This window comes from Cebus imitator, unplaced genomic scaffold, assembly GCF_001604975.1.
Source record: "Cebus imitator isolate Cc_AM_T3 unplaced genomic scaffold, Cebus_imitator-1.0 Scaffold110, whole genome shotgun sequence".
In the NCBI taxonomy this organism is placed as follows: Eukaryota; Metazoa; Chordata; class Mammalia; order Primates; family Cebidae; genus Cebus; species Cebus imitator.
In genome coordinates this window covers 4,869,879-4,891,829 of record NW_016107425.1, presented here as the reverse complement: position 1 = coordinate 4,891,829, position 21,951 = coordinate 4,869,879, and the positions used below count along the sequence as shown (strand labels likewise).

The 21,951-nt window shown below is 36.6% G+C and overlaps 1 protein-coding gene across 2 annotated transcripts in view; it reads left to right on the top strand.

The window, feature by feature from the left end:
- Positions 1–21,951, top strand: part of CHN1 (chimerin 1) — a 198,596-nt gene that overhangs the window by 79,937 nt on the left and 96,708 nt on the right. For both annotated transcript variants that reach the window (XM_017538262.2, XM_017538263.2), the window contains 2 exons: positions 5,165–5,196; positions 8,306–8,419. In XM_017538262.2, the coding sequence (XP_017393751.1) occupies positions 5,165–5,196; positions 8,306–8,419 (146 nt within the window). The remainder of the gene's footprint in view (positions 1–5,164; positions 5,197–8,305; positions 8,420–21,951) is intronic.

The following is a 21,951-nucleotide window of genomic DNA, read 5'->3' as shown; positions in this document are numbered from 1 at the left end:
CCATCCTGGTCAACATGGTGAAACCCCGTCTCTACTAAAAATACAAAAAATTAGCTGGGCATGGTGGTGCGTGCCTGTAATCCCAGCTACTCAGGAGGCTGAGGCAGGAGAATTGCCTGAACCCAGGAGGCGGAGGTTGCAGTGAGCCGAGATTGCGCCATTGCACTCCAGCCTGGGTAACATGAGTGACACTCCGTCTCAAAAAAAAAAAAAAAAAATTATGTTCAAGATTAAAGTTCCTTTGATGCCTTTCTCTTAACTCCTTCAGGTCAGTTCTCCACCCACTTTCTTTGAGGTAACAATCTGAATTTGGTGTGCATGCTTCCAGATCTCTATTTATGCCATAAATACATATTGTGTGTGTATGTGCTTTCACCTAAATGGTGTCATTCTGTATTATTTCATAATTTATGTTTGTATTTAATAGTTTGTCTTAATGATTTTTCCATGTTCCTCCAATCTACATTATTCCTTCAAACGGTGTATATTATTTATATTATAAATTAGGTTAGTTATTGCCCTATTGGTGTATATTTAAATTATTTCTATTTTTTAATGTATGAGTGAATGAATGAATAAATGAATGACAGGATCTTACTCTGTCACTCAGGCTTGATCATGGCTCACTGCAGCCTCAACCTCCTGGGCTTAGGTGATCCTGTTGTCTCAGCCTCCTGAGCAGCTAGGACTACAGGCACATGCCACCACCACAAAATATCTTATTTTAAAGATATTTTGTGGACATGTGGGTTTTGCTGTATTGCCAGGCTAGCGTTAAACTCGTGGCCTCAAGCAACCCTCCTACCTTGGTCAACCCAAAGTACTGGGATTACAGGTATGAGCCACCATGCCTGACTGGCCCATTTAAAAAATGACTATGAACAGTGCATATGAGAACATTCTTATTCACATTTTCATGTGTACATGTACATGTACATGTACATGTACATCTTCCTCTAGAGTAAATACTGAGCACTTTCACATTTTTGGATTGAGAAGACACTGCTAAATGGTTCTTTTGAGTAACATTGTATCATATAGTGCTATAGAGAATCAATTCTCTAGGACTTAAACATTGAATTTTCATCTTCATAAGCAAAGGTTTATTCTCAAGCAGTTGCATAACCCCACTCTATAAGCTCTGGACTAAAACTAGAATAGCCATCATCTGTAGCTGTAGGAGCCAGCTGGCATATTCTTAATACATTGAGTTTTATGAGCAGAAAAATTATTATAGAACAAGGCCAAATCAGGCAGAATTTACCTTGGGAAGATAATAAATAACCTGACTACAACCTCACAGATAACAGAAGATTCATAAAGGATAAAGTATTATTTAAGTATATGATATGGTTTGGCTGTGTCCTCACCCAAATCTTATCTTGAATTGTAGTTCCATAATCTCCTTGTGTTGTGTGAGAGACCTAGTGGGAGGTAATTGAATCATGGGAGCGGTTACCTTCATGCCATTCTCATGATAGTGAGTGAGTTCTCACGAGATCTGATGGTTTTATAAGGGGCTTTTCCCTCTTTTGCTTGGCACTTCTTGCTGTCGCCACATGAAGAAGGACATGTTTGCTTCCCCTTCTACCATGATTGTAAGTTTCCTGAGGCCTCCCCAGCCATGTGGAACTCTGAGTCAAACCTCTTTCCTTTATAAATTATCCAGTCTCATCAGGCATGTCTTTATTAAGTGTGAGTATGGACTAATACAGTATAATTTTTATGAAAAGTTAAAATCATGACTGTCCTGCAAATATGAAAATGAACACATTAAACATTTATTTTACTCGTAAGGTGTGAGAGAACTAGGTACATGTTATAATCGGTTGAAAGGATAACTCCAAACACTCATGTGGAGTCAAGGAATATTGAAATGAATTGCACGTGGAGACAAAACTAGTTTTTCCACTGGGAGAAGCAGTAGGGAAGAAGTCAGTTCAACTGACTTCTTATGCAGGGTATAATGTATCTATTAGTTACCTGCAACTTAGGTAGTACCAAAATTGCTCAGAGACAAGACACTGGGCTAGAATTTTATAAGCCAATAAGGTATGCTATAGATTAGGTGTCCCCAGTCCCCAGGCCACAGACCAGTACCAGTCCATGGCCTGTTAGGAACTGGGCCACACAGCAGAAGGTGAGTGACAGGTGAGCCAGTGAAGCTTCATCTGCAGCCTCTCCCCATTGCTCGCATTACTGCCTGAGGTCTGCCTCCTCTCAGATCAGCAGCCACTTTAGATTCATGGGAACACGAAGCCTCTTGTGAACTGCACATGGGAAGGATCTAGGTTGCATGCCCCTTATGAGAATCTAATGCTTGATGATCTGTTACTGTCTCCCATTACCCCCAGATGAGAAGATCTAGTTGCAGGAAAACAAGCTCAGGGTTCCCACTGATTCTACATTATGGTGATTTTATAACAATAATAGAAATAAAGTGCCCAGTAAGTGCAATGTGCTTGAATCATCCTGAAACTATCTCCCTTCCCCTGCCCTGGTGTTTGGAAAAATTGTCTTCCACAAAACCAGTTCATGGTACCAAATGTTGGGGATCACTGCTATAGATGTTACACAGTTTTCCATTGAAACACAAAAGTTTTTCTATGCTCTGAGTAAATATATCAAGTTTGCTGAAAACAATACCAGACTTGGCACCCAGGCTGTATATATGCAGAACTAAAGGAGAAGATCACTGAAAAGATTGGTTTTGAGTTCCTTTGGGAACTGCATATTTGACCAAATTCACGAGTCAGTGTCAAATAGACAGAGGGATCGTTCCCTTTTTGCCATTCTTAAGTACGAATCCCAGTTTTGCCTTGAGCCCCGCCACTTCAACAAGTAATCTTGAATAAGTTATATAATCTCTCGGATGCTCAGTTTCTCCACTACCATGATTCTGCAATCTCACTACTTGGTGTGTACCCAAAGGAAATGAAATTAATATGTTGATGAAATATCTGCACTCCCATGTTCATTGCAGTATTATTCACAGTATCCAAGATATGGAACCAACCTAAGTGTTCATCACTGAATGAAGGGATAAAGAATATGTGGTGTATCTATACATAATGGAATACTATATCTTCTATTTCAATATACAGTAGAATACTGTTCATTTCAAATTGGATACAAAAGGAGGTCCTGTCATTTGCCACAACACAGATGAACTTGGAGGACATCATGTTAAGTGAAACAAGGCAGGCCCAGAAAGACAAATACTGCATGATCTCACTTCTGGAATCTAAACGCGTTGAATTTGTAGTAGCAAGAAGTACGATATGGTTATCAGGGGCAGAGGGAAGGAGAAGGAAAGAAAATGGTTGGGGTGGGAATTCAGGAGATATTGTTTAAAGGATACAAATTTTCATTTATGTAGGAGGAATATATTCAAGAGATCTGTTGTTGCAACTTAATGACTATAGCTAATAACAGTGTATTATATACTTGAAAATTTGTGTTCTAACCACAAAAAGTATGTGAAGAAATGTATGTGTTAATCAGCTTGTTTTAGTCATTCCACAATAAATACAAACATGAAAACATCATGCTATACACCATAATACACACACACACACACACACACACACACACCCCTCTTTTGTCAATTGTAAGTATATTTAAAAGAAAAGGTGAATTTTGCCAAGAAAAATAAATAAATGAGAATGATAATACTATGTTATAAAGACTAAATAAAATAATTCCTATCTTATTTTGAGGATTCAGTGATCTTTAAATGTAACTAAAACACATAGTAAATAGCAAGAGCTCAATAGCATAATATGTGGTGTCATCAAAGTACCTCCTAGGGAAAAGCTTTTTTTCTGTTCCTATGATTTTGTAGTCAGAGTTGGCAACTTGTCATTCAGGACTCAGTTTAAATGTCATCTCAGAGAGGGCCCTCCTAACCACCCAGCTTTACAGGTACCTCACTGGTCCTCCCTTTTGTTACCCACTCTTATTTTCATCATAGTATTTACTACTACTTTCTAGTTTCTTTTCTTTTTTTAAATAAAGACGGGATTTCGTCAGGCTGGTCTTGAACTCTCGAGCCCAGGTGATCCACCTGCCATGGCCTCCAAAGTGCTTGGATTACAGGCGTGAGCCACCATGCCCAACCCTAGTTTCTTATTTTATTTTATTTTTTTATTTTTTTTTATTTTTTTTATTTTTTTTTTATTTTTTTGAGACGGAGTTTCACTCATGTTACCCAGGCTGGAGTGCAATGGCGCGATCTCGGCTCACCGCAACCTCCGCCTCCTGGGTTCAGGCAATTCTCCTGCCTCAGCCTCCTGAGTAGCTGGGATTACAGGCACGCGCCACCATGCCCAGCTAATGTTTTGTATTTTTAGTAGAGACGGGGTTTCACCATGTTGACCAGGATGGTCTCGATCTCTTGACCTTGTGATCCACCCGCCTCGGCCTCCCAAAGTGCTGGGATTACAGGCTTGAGCCACCGCGCCCGGCCTTCCTTATTTTATTTTATAAACTTCTTTATTGCCTGTCTGTCACTATTAGAATGTAAGTTCCAAAAGAATTTTGGTTCTATACAGTACTGTGTCCCTGCAGGTAGAACAATGCCTGTCACATGTTTGCTATTCACTGAGTGTATTTTGAATGAATGGGGCACGTGCTTTCTATCTTCCTGTGAAAATTCCTGGGCATTTATCTTGCTGGGCTTTTCTTAGCTATAGCCAGCACACATGCCCTGACAAGCTGCGGTGAGGGAAGAGATGATGAGAGAACAGAAGGGCAAGAGCGTATGGAGATGCTAACAGAATGGAGAGTCTAAAGCAACAGGGAGAGGAATAGCAGGGGAGGGTGGGGGAGAAAGCTACAATGGGCGTGTCACAATTGTGGCATTATGTTTTGGGGTATTATATTTTATTCTTGAATAAAGTGAAATTTTTTTCTCCTCATTAAATTCTAGAAATTAACGATAGTTTAGTCCAACTATATACACAACATTTTATAAATAAGAAACTGGGGAGATGAAGTGACCAGTCCAAATGGCACAAGTAATCTGCTGGTAGAACTGGGACTCCATTCTCTGTTACTTGAATTCTTTTTTAAATCTATACTTTAGTTTGTCACATGCACAAAATATTATGTTCTGCACATTTGCATTTTTACAAATATGCTTTTTTTTTTCCTTTCCCAATAGGTAGAAAACAGACCAAAGTATTATGGAAGAGAGTAAGTATGGATTATTAGAAAACATTTTGTAGATTGGCCTATGTAAGAGAAACAGGGTAAATGGATGCTTTTAGTAAAGATAAAAGCAGGATGCAGAAGTATTCAAGTTTGGTGGCATTAAATTTATTTCTTAAAAATTTCAAATGTAATCTTATTGGTGAACAATATAGACGTTAAAGAAAAGTATAAATAAGAAAATAGCATGGGAAAATGTACATGCAATAATGTTAAGGATGGAAACCATCCAAGTAAATAATCCTAGATGTAGATGAGGAAAATGTACATATTTGTGTTTTTGTGAACATATAAGGCATATAGGTATGTATACACACATTTGTACAGTAGGATGTGGGTGACTTATTCCATATATCTTTATTTTTCAGATTTTCTTAAGTAGTATGTATTATCTTTATTATGAGAAAAAGATAATTCTTGCTACTCAGAAACAACTAATGTTAACAATTTGAAGTATTTTCTATCTGAAGCAATATTTTCCTAATGGATTTGAACCAAATTGAGATGTTATACATATCATTTTATAGACTGATTGTTGCATTTAAAGTTGACAATGTACATTTTTCTGTTTTGTGAAAAAATGCAATGATTTTTAAAGTCCTTAATTTTTCTGGTTATTGAAAAACAGAAATGTAGCACTTTGGGGAAAAGAATAAAAATCACCCATAAACTCAGTATTCCTCAAAATTGTTTGTTTTTTATGACTGAAGATCATATCAGGTAGAAGTATACATAACAAATATTTTTAAATTATTTAAAATTCTATATGTTTTCAAGACTCTTAAGAATGGATTACAGATGCACACCTATGAGTTGAGGAAAGGGTGATTTCAAAGTTAAGAACCACTGGTATTTTACAATACATTTGTATTGTAACTTATAGTCATTCTTCTGCTTTTGAGATAGGTTGCTTTGAAATTATACTATTGGAGGTAACACCATAAGAAGTATCTCAGTACATAGGGTTTTAGGGGGTTAGAAATTTTGGATCAACTTGTGCAAATGTTAAAATTATTTAAATATATTGTCAAGTTTTGTTTCAGAATTTGTGTTAAAGTCTTTAGTTTGATTTTCTTTTAAGTTAATTTAATTTTTTTTTTTTAAAGACAGAGTTTTGCTCTTGTTGCCCAGGCTGGAGTACAATGCAGTGATCTTGGCTCACTGCAACTTCCGCCTCCCAGGTTCAAGCGATTCTCTTGCCTTAGCCTCTGGAGTAACTGGGATTACAGGCACCTGCCACCACACCTGAATTTTTTGTATTCTTAGTAGAGACGGAGTTTCCACATGTTGGCCAGGCTAGTCTTGAACTCCTGACCTCAGTTTATCCACTCGCATTGGCCTCCCAAAGTGATGAGATTATAGGCATGAGCCACCACGCCCAGCCAGTTATTGAATTTTTTAAAAGATAGATAGCTATATTTTACCAGCTGTATTATTTGATATTATGTAAAGTTAAAATATATACCTGTGTGCTAAATAGCAAGGGATAGGTTACCATCCCCTTGCCTCCAGCAGATTCAGAGCATTATCCTTTGGACCTGGTTCTCAAAGATAGGGACATGTAAGGAGGTAAGAAATTCAGGAGCCCATTGTAAACCTAGTTGTCATGATTTGAACATGCCTACTGTGAACTGTTTGAACCATCCGGTCAGGAAAACTCCAGAAAGTTGCCCCTTGCCCCTAGTAATGTTCCTGAATTATTAAGGTGCCATTTCAATGCCTTTTAAATGTATAATTCCAAATTCAACTGACTATTGTTTCTTCAGTACCAGTAAAACCTGCAAAGTTTCTTTTGAGCAATGGGTCATTGCAGTTATTGTAGGGGAGGAAAGACTTTCCCTCTATCCTCCTATGTTTGAGAGAGCTAGGTCTATGAAATAAACAACAGGCAGATTAACAGGAGATAGGTGTACAAATTTATTAATTTTTAATACTATATGCACAGGGGCATCACAGAAAAAAAATAAAGTGCATACCTCTCCAAAAAGTGAGATTGAGAGTTTATATATCATCTTAACAGGGGAATGGGAGGCAAGTTTTTGGCCATTTCTGGGAAGATAAATGATAATTTGTGACAAAGTTTACTTAAGTGTGCTGTCGACTTTTGGTCTCCTCTCCTGTCTTCCCTGGTGGTTGAATCTCATGAGAGGGCATTGATAGCAGCTGAATTTCTTTTGGATAATCTGTCTTTAGGTGGATAAGGGGGAGTCAGAGAAAGCCTGTCTCTGCATTTGCTTTTTTTCAAGTGCCTTCACCTCAAAATAATCGATGCAGCAAAGCAGCATATTTTGGGATGACATGTCTGAATTCCTTCATTATGTTTGAATTGTAGAAGGACTTGCAGGTTCTTTGGAAATTTTAAATCCCTATACAAGTGTAAGGTGTTTTTAATTTTTAGTATGTGTCACCACTGACTTTTTTTTCAGTGCTTTATGTCAGATTGTTATAGATTGATCTGTGTTTGTGTAAAGAGCATGTTATTTATGTTTATTCTTTCTCTATTTTTCTGTGTTAATCAAAGATAAGGTTTTAGCAGGGAATGAAAGCAAGTATTATAGTTGTTTGCTTGGGGCTTGCCTGTTCAGTAATGCAGATTATGCACATTATTGGGCAATCATGCCAATTAAGGACAACCCAGGGTCCTGGAAAATTGCCAACATAGACTCAGAGCCAAAATTTTGGAGCAGTGCTACTAATGGGGAGAAAGGAAAATGGGATACATTTCTGTAATTTATGTATTTATTTATTTTTAGCAAGCCATATGGTTAAACGGCTACATAAGAAAGGGATTGTCCTCTTGAGAGAGGTGGTTGATCTTCCCTTGGATGGATGTGAATTTTGATTCCATGGTTGTTAACTGGGTTGGATAGCTACTTTGGTGCTGTTCTTATGACCACAGAGAAGCTGGCTGGGGGCCAGGCCCAGAAAAACAAAATCATAGTTAAACCCAAGTGCTTCCCTTCCATTATTATGTGGCAGTACTTTGTCTAGAAAACAACAGGAGAAGGTGGTGGTGGTGGAGAGATATTGTTTTATCTTGTTTTATTGGAAAATGTGGAAAGCACACAGTTTCTGAATTGACTTTGTTTCTTAGGTTTCATGGCATGATCTCCAGAGAAGCAGCCGACCAGCTCTTGATTGTGGCTGAGGGGAGCTACCTCATCCGGGAGAGCCAGCGGCAGCCAGGGACCTACACTTTGGCTTTAAGGTTGGTCATGGGCCTGCAATTATAACTGTGCTTTATTTAAAACCCTCTTAATAGAGGACTTTAAATTTTAAAAGCATCCAGCATGTAATTGAATTGGTTCTTGTAGTTTCTTGGGACCTAATTACCATTTTAATAGCTTTGAGACCCTTTAAAAATTCCTCATGAATGGTAGCACTCAGTAATTAAGAATTGAAAAACTTTTTTTTTTGAGAGGGAGTCTTACTCTTTTGCCAGGCTGGAGTGCAGTACCGTGATCTCAGCTCACTGCAACCTCTGCCTCCTGGGTTCAAGCAATTCTCCTGCCTCAGCCTCCCAAGTAGTTGGGACCACAGGCGACCGCCACCATGCCCAGCGTATTTTTTGCATTTTTAGTAGAGACAGGGTTTCACCACGTTGGCCAGGATGGTTTCAATCTCTTATCCTCATGATCCGCTCGCCTCAGCCTCCCAAAGTGCTGGGATTACCACTGTGAGCCACCGTGCCCAGCCTGAAAAACTTTTAAGCATTTTTGTGGTAGCTCCTTCCTTCCATTTTATCTTACCCCTTCTTTCCTGTCTGTCTAGCTCATCAGCTTCTATCAATTTCTTGAATATGGAAAAAGACCAAGAGAAAAGATTTTCATAACTCATAAAGCTAAAGCCACCATCATTTCTCTTAGGTTGCCTTTTGGTTAAAGCAATTTTTCTTAGGGGAGCGATTGGCTCTTCCCTATCCACTGAGCTTCACTTAGGGTTTTGGCTGTTCTTAGCTTACAGTATTGTGCCCAGAAACAAATATTCGTGTTAACCCTGCAGTAATAACCCAGCAGTAAGAACAGTAATACAAGAGCATACTTTTTCATTGGGCTTGCTTTATGCCAACCTCTAGCTTCATTTAATCCTCACAACAACTCTATGTATTGTTATTACCCCCATCTTAACAGATGAGGAAACAGAAGACCTGGATGGAGACTGAGTAACTTGGTGAAGGTCACACATTTAATAAGTTGTGCTGCTGCTATTTGAACCCAGATTGTCTGACTTCAGAGTCTATGCTCTTAATCATTCTACATTGCTGCCTCACCAAAGGCTTGGAATAATTATCCATTGTCTTTGTTCATCCCTTTATTTTTTCATTCATGTATACATTCATCTATTTGGAAAAGACTTAAAAGCAGAGACTTCTGAAGACGAGGTCAAATTTGTGAAATTTCTTTTGGTAGTCACAAATAGAGTATAGAAAGTTGATGTTAATGTTTAGGACTTAACATGTCTAATTCCTTCTCCAATCACTTACACTTGTGTGAGTAAGTAGGGCCTGCTCTCATTCCTGTCCACAAGATTTGATATTAATCTTTCTGTTAAATACAATGATGTAATTCAGTATTATTTCATACTGAATGCGGAAATAATTGAATATCTCAAGAACAAAGTTTGTCACAGGAGTTCATGGAAATTTGCTTTTTATGGTAAATTATAAAGTGTAAAGTCCCCTTAAATTACTTAATTATACTGTTTTTCAGGTTTAAATTGTTGTACGGTGGGGAGGGGGAGTTCTGGTATGGCAATTCAAATACCTGTTTGATTGCCGTTAATTGAATTAGAAGACTGATTTAGGGCAAATCACAGAATTTCTTGAAGCTGGGCTTTCTTCATCTTTCTACTCCTAACATTTTATAATTCTAGAATTCTTTACCATCTAATTTCCAAATAGCCTGGTCATCTGATTGTCTAGGGTAAACAGCTTTGATGTAAATGCTGGTGGTCCAGATTAAGGAAGGAAGGAGGTGGGGCAAAATGAGAAACAGAACCCTCTCTTTCTTTCCCCTTGGTTGCCATTTCCCCTGCATTTCTCCAAGATCACATAGTATTCAGTATTATTTCATACTGAATGTGGAAATAATTGAATACCTCAAGATCTCCAATCACATTAATTTGAACTCAGTTTTGCCTAACTTCAAAATACAAGTACTTTCCATTAAACCACATTGCCTCTCATCTTATATCTGTCAGACAGTTTTCACCAGCTGATACCAGCAAATACTTGAAGGCTAAGGATTTAGTTTGGAGAAAAGTAGCACCTAGACCTTCAAATCTCTTTGTCATTCCCACCTGCTTGCCGTTTCTCATTCTACTCATGGCTTTACATTTATAGTCACTTCTCATCCACTTTGGCCCAGTAAATCTTGATGGGAATGTTTTAAATTTATTATCTCTGGAGTAACTTACAACCTTTCTTTTGTTACTGAAAATTGCCATAAAATCATTACTTGGAAAAGAAATAATAGTGAGTAAAAGGGAGCTGTAGTGGTCATAGATAGAGGAATTTTACTCACAATATGCATTGAGTAATTTATGTGTAGAAGTATGATTGACATTTTTCTTGTTTTAAACTTGATGTAATGCTGGGAAGTGTTAAGCACAATATGAAATAGAAGTTGCATTGATACATATATTATTCTTATTTGATATTCCCATTTCAACTGATTATTCTCCCAGTTCACATCAGTTTGTTTTTAACGTACATTTGGGGGTAGGCAGTTTGTCTATTTTATAGCCATCAGTGTTCTTTATGCATTTATGTGTTAACCAGGGGCTCTAAAATTAGAAATAAGTCCTTGAACTTGATTCCTCATAAGCATCTCATTCTCAATATATCCCAAACTGAACTCAATGCTTTTCTCTCAAATATGCTGACCTGTATTTCCTTTATTAGCTGGTGACACAATTATTCAGTCAATTCCATAAGACAGAAACCAAGAAATTATTTTTATTTTTTCTTTTAGGTCTATTTTATTGTATTTGTAGGGCCTGGCACTACTAATTTAGAGGCCCCTCCCTTACATTATACCACATACTATACTTCATATCAAATAGGTATTTTCTGCTGTTAAAATTGTGTAAGGTTTTATGTAAATTGCTTTTGAAATTAACTTTAGTTTTATAATTTTGTGTTTTGTGTTTTGGAGCCACACCTTTCTTTTTATAGTTCATATTTTTTATATTTTTCACTTTTCTTGGACCTGGAAGGCCCTAGGTACTGTACCTGTATTATCTAATGGTTAAGAGAACTTTTTCTTGCTTGCTCATCTCAGACAGCCACACCCAACCATCCTATTTCTTAAGTATTTCTCAAAATTACCCCTCCTTTTCAACTCTAAGCCACTCCCCAAACTAGTTAAGTAACTGCCTAAGAAATGTTTATGTGTCCAGCCTTATCCCTCTGATGTATCCTCCGCAGTACCATAAATGATCCACCTGAAAATCCAATGGTGTGATCAGCAAGGTTGTAGGGTTAAGTAGGGCAAAGAGTTTCGAAGAGCACACCTCCCTCATTGGCATCTCTCCTGCTCTTAAGGGGACTGGCCCTCCACTGAGGAGCCTAATGAATGCTATGAGGTGCTATTTAGGGGGGTGTTGTATGTGTGCTGTCACAATACCAACTTTCTGCAGTCAGAAAAGAGGTTTTCACCACGTGGCATGGCAGGTGTTCTGTGGGTGAGATATTTTTTGCTCTTAATTTGCATCTTCTTCCATGCCCTATCTCGGCCTGAATTTTAGGCTGAGCTTTGTCTGGCTTTTCTACCTATGCCCATATTCATTTCTTGACAAGGAAAAATGATTTTTACTCAGTGAAAGTTTGTTACATGAGGGAACCATATAGACAGACATTTGCTAGTTCAGAGTGTGTGGTTGAAAAGAAGATGCCAGCCAGGCACTCGGTTATGACTCATGAAGTGTTTCAAAGTGATTCTCGGATTTTCTATATGCTGATTTTGACAACATTTGTATTTGTTGTAGTTTAATGAGATATGGCAAATATCAGTTACAAGTAACCTAAAATAATGTTAAGAGGTTTGATTGAAAACACATGGCTTTCATCATTTTAGAACTAATTATTTAAAAGATATGTTTTATAAGAAACTCTAGTTTTTCTCACTACAGGAAAAAAATACCAGGTTGATAGGGCTAGCACAAGTCTCCCTTTCCCATTCCTAGACCAATAACATCTCAGGGAGATGCATGTACTGACTGCTTGTCTAACTAGCACCTGCTCCTAGAGCTGGGAGATGGGTCAGCTTCTTCTGGAAGATAAGGCTTTGGAAAGAAGAATGAACAACCAAACAAAATCTGTTTTTCTTTTCTTAAGTGAAGGAAGAAGATTGGAGGGAGGGAGGGAGGGAACGTGCGTACCAGTTAGATAGTTAACCATAGCCAAGTACAGGCTGTACTTAGAAAGCAGTTTCTTTGTTAGGCAGTAAGGATCAACCCATGGTGTAATTTTTCAAATATTTTAGCTCTGGTCAATCTCTCACTATAGTCTTATCTCTAATTTTAGCTTTAGTAAGTGCTGTAGTGAGAAAATCAGGTGTGAGTTCCAAAGAAAGTTTTATGTGAGGCCAGGTGTCAGAGTTTTGTAAAACATGTTTTGATAATGTTCTTTTTCCTATAATATTTTAGAAATTTGATTTGAAATGTTATTTTCCAAACTGACTTTAGGTCAGCATTTTAAAGGTGATATGGAAACCCTAGTTAATAATTTTAGCATAATGAAATCCATAGAACTTTTGACTAATATCTTAAAATATTTATTCCTGGTATGTCACTAATATGTGTCAAGGCCTTTCATGGAAATTGGAAGGGGTTGCTCTTCACTGTTAAATTGAACAATTGAAATAATTCTCCAGATAACTGAATTATCAAAAAGAACAGCATATATTGAGCTTCTGTATCCTGCCAGATACTGTTCAAGTGGGTCAAGAAAGAAGACATTTAAGCTAGCTCTTAAAGGTAGACTAGTTTACCAAGTAAAAGGGTAGAATAGGATGAAAAACAAGCATTTTGGGAGGAAGCAGTAGTGCCGGTATATAGAACAGCATGGAGCATTTCGTGTCTGACTCCGTCAGCTGAGGGACTGGGAGTATGGGAAACTTTCACACTTTGTGTGCCAGGAGAGCCTAGAATTTCATGCTTAAGAATTTGGGCTTTATTTGTAGGAAATGGGAGTCACTGAAGGCTTTCAGTAGAAGACAATAATGGTTATATTTACAGTTTAGAAAGATCACTGCTGGAGGAATTAGAATGCTGAGTGGAAAGGGTCATAGGAACTATGTTTTACCAGAATTATTTAGCAAATTAATTTAGTAAGCAGTTTTTTTTTTGGCTGTGGAGAACTGATATTTAAAAGGACTTCTGTATTCAGCAGGTCATGTAAGTAAAAGAAAAAGAAAAAAAAAAAGAAACAATCAAAAAAAATGCTTCTGTATACCTTATAGATTTTACAGGTTCACTTTAAGAAGAATTGTTAACTCCAAATTTGGCAATTTCAGAGACATTTGTTAATCGGACTCATTTTAGCCTCTCTAAATTGGGAGAAGAACAAAGTGACATGTGCAAGAGTCTTGATAATCCCCAAACCCTGTATCTGGATATTTCAGGGCAGATTTGGACATATTCCAGAGAATGCCTTATACCTACAATACTTGGTCCTTTCCTGTTGATTTTATGCTGACAGTAAGAATTATTTGGAAAAATTGTAGTAATTGAGAACAAATTATAAACACTGAAAAAAATGATGTTTTAGAGAATTATATTTTCTTTTAAAATATGTCATATTTCATAAATTCAGAAGCATATAACTTTTATCAAGCTGAAAAATAAAATTTACTATACAAAATAGCATATATAGTATCATACTACCTATATAAAATTTCTTACCTATGAGTGTATATTTAAGTAGAACTGTCTCAAAGAATGATCAGCAAAATGTTTAGTGTTTATTTCTTAGTGACTAATTTAAACATGTGTTACTTCTTTGTATTTTTTGAGTTAACTAGATTTTTTTTACAGTGCACATGTATAATTTTACTAACGGAAAAAAACAAAAGAGCTATTTTTATTTTGAGAAGAAATGAAGACATTAATTCAAAACAAAAGATAATACCTCCTAAATATCCAAAGATAGGACACTAAACAATGTATCAGTTAATTTAAATGATTCCTTGGAAGGAGGATTGGTTAGCCCTGGGGCAATAGAAAAAAAAGTCACAGTGGCCTGTGTTCCATCCAGGGTCTGTATGGACAGGGAGTCTTGCCCATCATTGGCAGTGCCATCTGTAGCATGGAGCTGAAAAAGGAGCCATGTGGGTTTCTCTGCCATTAAACATAATCAGTTGAAAATTTTTTCCCCGAAGTAGTTCCCAGAGCCTGTGAGTATTGTTAATAGGAGTGTACTGCGTTCCCCAAATTCTTTGGATCATGAGATCCCCTTTTCATGGACTTTCTCAATGGAACACACTTGAGAAATGTTCCATTCAACATTTGATCCCTCAGTTCGTCTTTCTGTGGACCTCATGCTCACCAAGCAGCCTTCTGTTAATGGCTTCCCTTGTCATCTGTATACGGAGTGAGAAAACTTAAAATATTTAGGCTGAGCGTTGAGAGCTTTTGAGTTATTTCCCTTTTTCAATTAACAAATTAAGATTAAATGCTGGGACTACAGAGTGGAAAAGAAGGAGGAAATTTACTAGATTTCTTCTGTTTGGTAAATTTAGATAAACATGCACTCCCCAGCCCTCATTTTTTCCCCCTTTTTAAAAGGCACCTTTTTTTGATCAATTAACCTTAAAGGACTGCTTGCTAAAGTGTTATCTTGATAGAGAAAAAAAAATGTTAAGGGCTAATTGCTTCACTGATTCTTTTTCTTCCCATTTTCTGATTTTTTTTCCTGGATGAAAAAAGACTTGCCTCCTATCCAAAGAGTGTTATGAAACATCTACGGAAGGCAACCAAGCACTGTTTCTAAGTATTATAAAAGTGCACCTTTTTTTCTTACTCTGTTTGCAAGCATGGCTTTTACATGTTCTCATATCTTTTTTAAAACTGTTTTTTGAGTTATGTAGGGTAGCAATTTGCCTATTTCATTTGTACAGCTCAGTGGTTTTTAGTACATTCACAAAATTATGACATAATCAACTTTAGAACATTTAATCACCCTGAAAAGAACCTTTATACCCATTTGCCCTCACCTTCCATTTCTCAGCTCTCCCAGCCCTAGGTGACCACTAATCTACTTTTGTCTCTATTATTGTAAACAACATAGATATTTCATATAAATGGCATTATATATGTTCTTTTGTGACTGACGTTTTTCACTTAGCATAATGTTTGCAAGGCTTATCCATGTTGTAGTGTGTATAAGTACTTTATTCTTCTTTACTAATGAATAATATTAGAAAAATATTCCAGTAGTTGATGGACATTTGAGTTGTTTCTACTTTTTGGCTATTGTGAATAATACTGTGTAATGTTGTTATGAATGATATTGTATACAAGTTTTTGTATAAACATATGTTTCTATTTCTCTTGGGTATATACCTAGGAATGAACTTGCTGCATCATATTGTAACTCAGAAGTAACCTTTTGAGGAATCATGGAATGGTTTTCCAAAGTGCTTATATCATTACCGTCCCACCAGCAGTGTATGAAGGTTCCAGTTTCCCCACATCCTTTTCAACACTTGTTATGTCTCTTTGAATATAGACATCCTAGTCTATATGAAGTATTATCTCATTAAGGATTGATTTGCACCTTACTCTTGAATGTTACTTCATTTAAAAACATTTTTATCCTCAGCATGATTTTTATTCACTAGTATTCTGTCTATTCAAACTTCAATTCTCTCTCAAAAGTATGCATACATACCAGTGGATTTAAAGCAGAAGGTAGAGAAAGCCAAAAAACTGATTTGAAGATATTGTTGTATTTGTATTTTTAAGACATGGTATAAAACAAATTGTATTATTTCATTTAAGGCACAGCTGAGTTTCATGTACATGTTGGGGCTAATAGAAACTTGTACATAAAGAGGATGACTGTCTCTCCAGTTATCTACTTTGCAAGAGGAACTAGAATCTCACTTGTGTATCTGCTTTAAGGTATAGTGGAAGACATGCTAGATTCTCTTAAGATGTTTTTTAGTAACTAGATACAGTCCTAGAATATGTTGACAATGTGATTCCTTTTCTGTGAGTGATTTGGAGCCACCAGATATTTTATTAATGGACTTAACAGTTTTGTAAACATAATAATACCTAACATTTCCAAATCTTTACTCTTCTAAGCATTATGGTAAATACTTTATGTGAATTACCTTTTAGATTCCCAAGTTTTTTCATATTGTGGCACCCATACAAAGTGATAATGTTGTGTGGTACATTAAGATAAGTGCATGAGATTGATCATGGCCCAGTGTGACTGGCTCAAGGACTTCAGTGTATCAGACACTTTCTGGCCTCTGAAAGGGCTGGACAGCTTTGTTACCTCGTAACCTGAAACCTCTGTTACTGACAACAGGTTGGAAAATTAAGTTTTATCTATAAAATAAGACCATGTGGTAGATACTATTATTTTCCCCATTTTACAGTTGAGAAAACCAAGGCTTAACTTGATCAAGAACAAAAAGCAAAACAACTGAGAAATATAACTTGTTTAAAAACAATATCCGAAACCAATTAATAAAACATGCAGCACTTTCTAAGTTGACAAGAGGTATGACACGAGTAAACTCTTAGTTTTTAAATCAATGGCATTTTAGTAATTAAGATTTTAAAGTTATCAACACATTACTATTTTTATAAACAGATATACCTTTGTTTAAAGGCTTTAAGGATAAGGTTTATTCCAACTTATTCTCAAGGGTTAACTTTCCACCGCCCCCCAAAAGAAAAATGCCAAATTTAAGTGCATTTGAAGTTTAATAATTTAAACAAAAATCCCATCATAAGATCACTTGGTAATTATTTGTGCTTATAATTTTATAGTAACTTTGTATAACTTGTATACAGAAAACTTATAAAGAAAAACAGCAGGCCGGGCGCGGTGGCTCAAGCCTGTAATCCCAGCACTTTGGGAGGCCGAGGCGGGTGGATCACGAGGTCAAGAGATCGAGACCATCCTGGTCAACACGGTGAAACCCCGTCTCTACTAAAAATACAAAAAATTAGCTGGGCATGGTGGCGCCTGCCTGTAATCCCAGCTACTCAGGAGGCTGAGGCAGGAGAATTGCCTGAACCCAGGAGGCGGAGGTTGCGGTGAGCCGAGATCGCGCCATTGCACTCCAGCCTGGGTAACAAGAGCGAAACTCCATCCCCCCCCCAAAAAAAAAAAAAAAAAAAGCAGCAATAATTCTTTATAAAAATAACAGCATATTTGCATCCATGTAACTTATTATATTTCTATTGTAAAAGCAACGCATAGATATGGTAAAAAAAATTGAAATAAAAGTGTTTAGAATGATAAATTACAGTGCTTTCCCACTGTGACATACTTCTAGTTCCACTCCCTAGAGATAACATCATTCACAATTATTTGTCTGTCCTTCCAGAAATTGGTCATGCATAAAATATACTTCTATTTTTATGGCATATGTGCATATTTTGTTTTATTTTAAATGAAAATTGTTAAGGAGTGGCTAACCATAACAGCAAAGATGATCTCTAGTGTTCGCAGAGGTTTGCCCTACTGTCTGCCTGACTATATAGCAATAAACAGCTAATGCCTGACAAAAGCCATCATTACCTTGTTTATTTAGTTTTAGCTAATTGATAGTTTAAGAACATGTTGAGCCAGATTCTGTGAGTTTAGCTTCAGTGCCTATCTGGGGGTTGATGATCAGTGATAGAATGGACAACCAGATGGTCAAAAAGGACTCATCTGTATTCTGTAAATGCAATTGTGATTTAATTTATTGTGACTTTGAGTTTAGAATACTGATAAGATTCTGTTAAGCAAGGGATTTCTGTTAGAGGATTATTTAATCTTTACAGTTCAGAAGATTTTGTGTGAAGAAACTATTGCTGCTATATTAGAAAATAATAAAATGCACTGAAGTGAAAAATGTAATTTTGCTAATGATTGAAAACACCCAACAATTTCTAATTGAATCTCAAAACATTAGCTTGACTTATAAAGTGAGCTTGGCCAAAGCGTTACTGAGTAAAGCCAGAGAATCATAGTAGATGCTGATAAAGGGGCTTTTGCAGTTTTAAAATATGAAAATTGGTTGAAAGCATTGTTCATGTTAAAGAGGAAGGATCAAAAGGAACTGGGGAAGGATTATGCTGCTAGTAGGCGTTGACGTGTAATGTACTGTGTGTTCTTTTGATCTGATAGCTCATGATAGGTTTAGTTGGTTACCATGGTTTCATTCCATTTCCTGCAGACCTTCTTGTTGTGCTATTTGGAATAAGTATGTTCCGTAGAATAATTTTTCAAAACTGTTTTTCTCAGATTATGAATCAGTTTATGGGAAAATTTTAAGATATAAGAGTGAGTGATAACACATGATGAGAGTAAAATTTAATAGTTTTGCAATATTGGAAAATTGATATTGATGGAGGGGATAGCATGATTTATTTAAAAATATAATGTTATCAGTGCTAAAAAGCTTTTTAACATTGATATAATAATTCCAGCTTATGTGAGGTACCCTTGCTCAGGTGTTCTTTAATTAAACAAACGATAGAAAGTAATTGATATGACACAGTAGGAAATGGGTAGTTTAACATAAGGTATCCCTTACTTGAAAAAATTGATGTGCTCCTGAAAATGTGTTGCAAATTGAACTGTGTTGTAAATGCACAAGAGGAGATAGCTGTTGAAATAGGTGTTTTTTCCCTGACAAATATACAATACAAAAAAAATTTTAAATATAGAAAAACACAAAGAAAAGCAAAAAGCACCCCTAATTCTACTACCCAGAAATAATCACTGTTAAAACTATGACATATGAAATTCTAGCATTTTCCTGAGTTATACAGAAATGGCTTCATACCAGGTACACTATATTATGGTGTGCTTTTTTTTTCATTTAGCTGTGTATCATGAATATTTTCCCAGTCAATGAATATATGGGCGGTTTGCTATTTGAATTAATTATTCATAAGGTCAGGTTTCACCCTCTCCCCCCTTTTACAACAATTCTGATTTTCACTTATATTTACTTATTTAAATGTATGTCTATCAGTAACTTATTTTTTATTAACATATGCACTATATATAAAATGCAGAAAACTAGGAAAAGAAAAATGTTACCTATAATCTGATGGCCCTCAAAGAAACTATTTTTGGCATTTTTTAAATGTATTTTTGTTGTTCTTGTTGTTGCTTTGTTTGTAGAAAATTGCAATATACTTCTAGGTGCTGGGGACACAAGGAAAAACAAAACAGTCAAGATCCCTGGCCTTACGGAGCTTAACAGTTTATTAGGTAGAGAGAGGATTAGACTTTAATGAATCGTCCCACAAATGCCAAGCTAAAAACCGAGGCAAGTGCTGTAGAAGGAAACCAAAAGAGCTATGAGTGTATAAAGGAGGGTCTGATCTAAATCTGGAATCTCACTGTAAATCTAAATTGCAGTCAGGGGAGGCTTTTCTGAGAAAGAAAAGTCTGATTTGAGAACTGAAGGACTGTGAGGAGGGTGGCCGGGAGCACAGTGAGCTGGAGAGAGAAGCGAGGTTGCACATCTGCTTCTTCTGGGCCACGTTAAGAATTTTGCTCTTTATCCTAAGTGCTGGGTTGTGAAATGACCCAAGTTTGAATTCCGTTTTGGATTCTGAAGACTAAACAACTGTAGTGGATCAATAGTGGATGAACACAAGGAAGTTACTTGTTACCTTTTCTCTTAATAACCTGTTCATGTCAATTGTCCTGTATGTTTGTGTATATTACGTATGCAACCATTTATTATATTTACCATGCGTGTTTTTTCTGTTTTTGTTGGTCTTTGACATAATTTAATTTTTCCTGGTTACACTTCAGTGAATCTTTTTCTAAGTGACTTATTCTATTTTTCTTTGCCCTAGATAGCACACCTCCACAAGAGATTTGATAGTTACTTTTTTGTTGTTGGTATTTAAGATGGAGTTTTGCCCTTTTTTCCCAGGCTGGGGTGCAATGATGCGATCTCGGCTCACTGCAAACTCTGCTTCCTGGGTTCAAGTGATTCTCCTGCCTCAGCCTCCCAAGTAGCTGGGAATACAGGCACTCGCCACCACGCAGGGCTAATTTTGTATTTTTAGTAGAGACGGGTTTTCACCATGTTGGCCAGACTGGTCTCAAACTCCTGACCTCAGGTGGCCCACCCACCTTTGCCTCCCAAAGTACTGGGATTACAGGCATGAGCCACTGTACCTGGCTTTGATAGTTACTTTTTAAAATTTTTTATGAGACAAGTTCTTGCTCTGTTATCTAGCCTGGAGTGTGATCATAGCTCACTGTATCCTGGAACTCCTCACCTCAAGTGATCCTCCTGCCTAAGCCTCCCAAGCAGCTAGGACTACAGGCACACATCACCATACCTGGCTAATTTTTTCATTTTTTTGTAGAGACAGGGTGCCACCGTGCTGCCCAGGATGGCCTTGAACTCCTGGCCTTCTCCTGAACTCCTGGCCTGAGAAGCAATTCTCTCTTCTTAGGGTCCCAAAGTGCTGTGATTGTAGTTGTGAGTTATTGCCCCTGGCCTTGGTAGTTACATTTATTCTCTTACAGATTTTGTGGTATAACTTGTTTATCCACCACTAATTTATTTTGATATTATATGAGATAAATATAAATTGTGTTATATTTCACACTTTCTTCAAAATATTAATAGAAACCATAGAAATAAAGCAGAATATATTTGGGTATTGTTGCATACTGTATCTCTGTCTTGGGGATAGTTTTAAAGACTCTGAGAAGTTTTGCAGTAAAACAAAATGAAAATACATATACACACACAAACTAACATTTATTTCCCTAACTTTTTTTCGAAGACAGATAACACTAATACCTCACAGAATACCAAATGAAATAATTCTAAAATTTGTTTGCTAATGGCTAAGCAGTGGTTCAAATTCAACCTGGGTGGCCTTCTTCCCTGTCCCCTCTACCCCCACCCCCTGCCAATTTTGGGGAATTATTCTTAACATCTTATTGCTGTCAACTCTACTTTGGAACTTGACAGGCTCCTCAAAATTGAAGTTACATTAATTTTTCTTGTCCTTAATTTTAGTCAAAAAGACATGGCTAGGCACATAGATCAGGTGTTGGCAAACTTTTTATGTAAAGGATCCTATAGTAAATATTTTAGGCATTGCAGGCCAATTGAGAATATTATGTTATGTAAATGTTTGTGTAGCCATTTAAAATGAAACCACTGAAAAATTTAAAACCTGTGTTTAGCTTGTTGTTGATGCAAAAATAGGCAGTGATGTAGATTTGACTTTGGAGCTGAAGTTTGGCGACCCCTGTCACTGCCACCATCTTTGACACATCTTTGACCTCTTTACACAATCCAGATTTGACATATGTACTGAGTCATGGACACAGGGCCAGGAAGATATTCACAGGATGTGTTTTTATTTTCACTTTGCTTTTGTTGTTCATATATAATTGCTATTATTTTTATTGATGATTTTTAAACTTACATATACCATGACTCTCTCTTTTTTTTTTTTTTTTTTTTTTTTTTTTTTTTTTTTTTTTTTTTTTTTTTTTTTTTTTTTTTTTTTTTT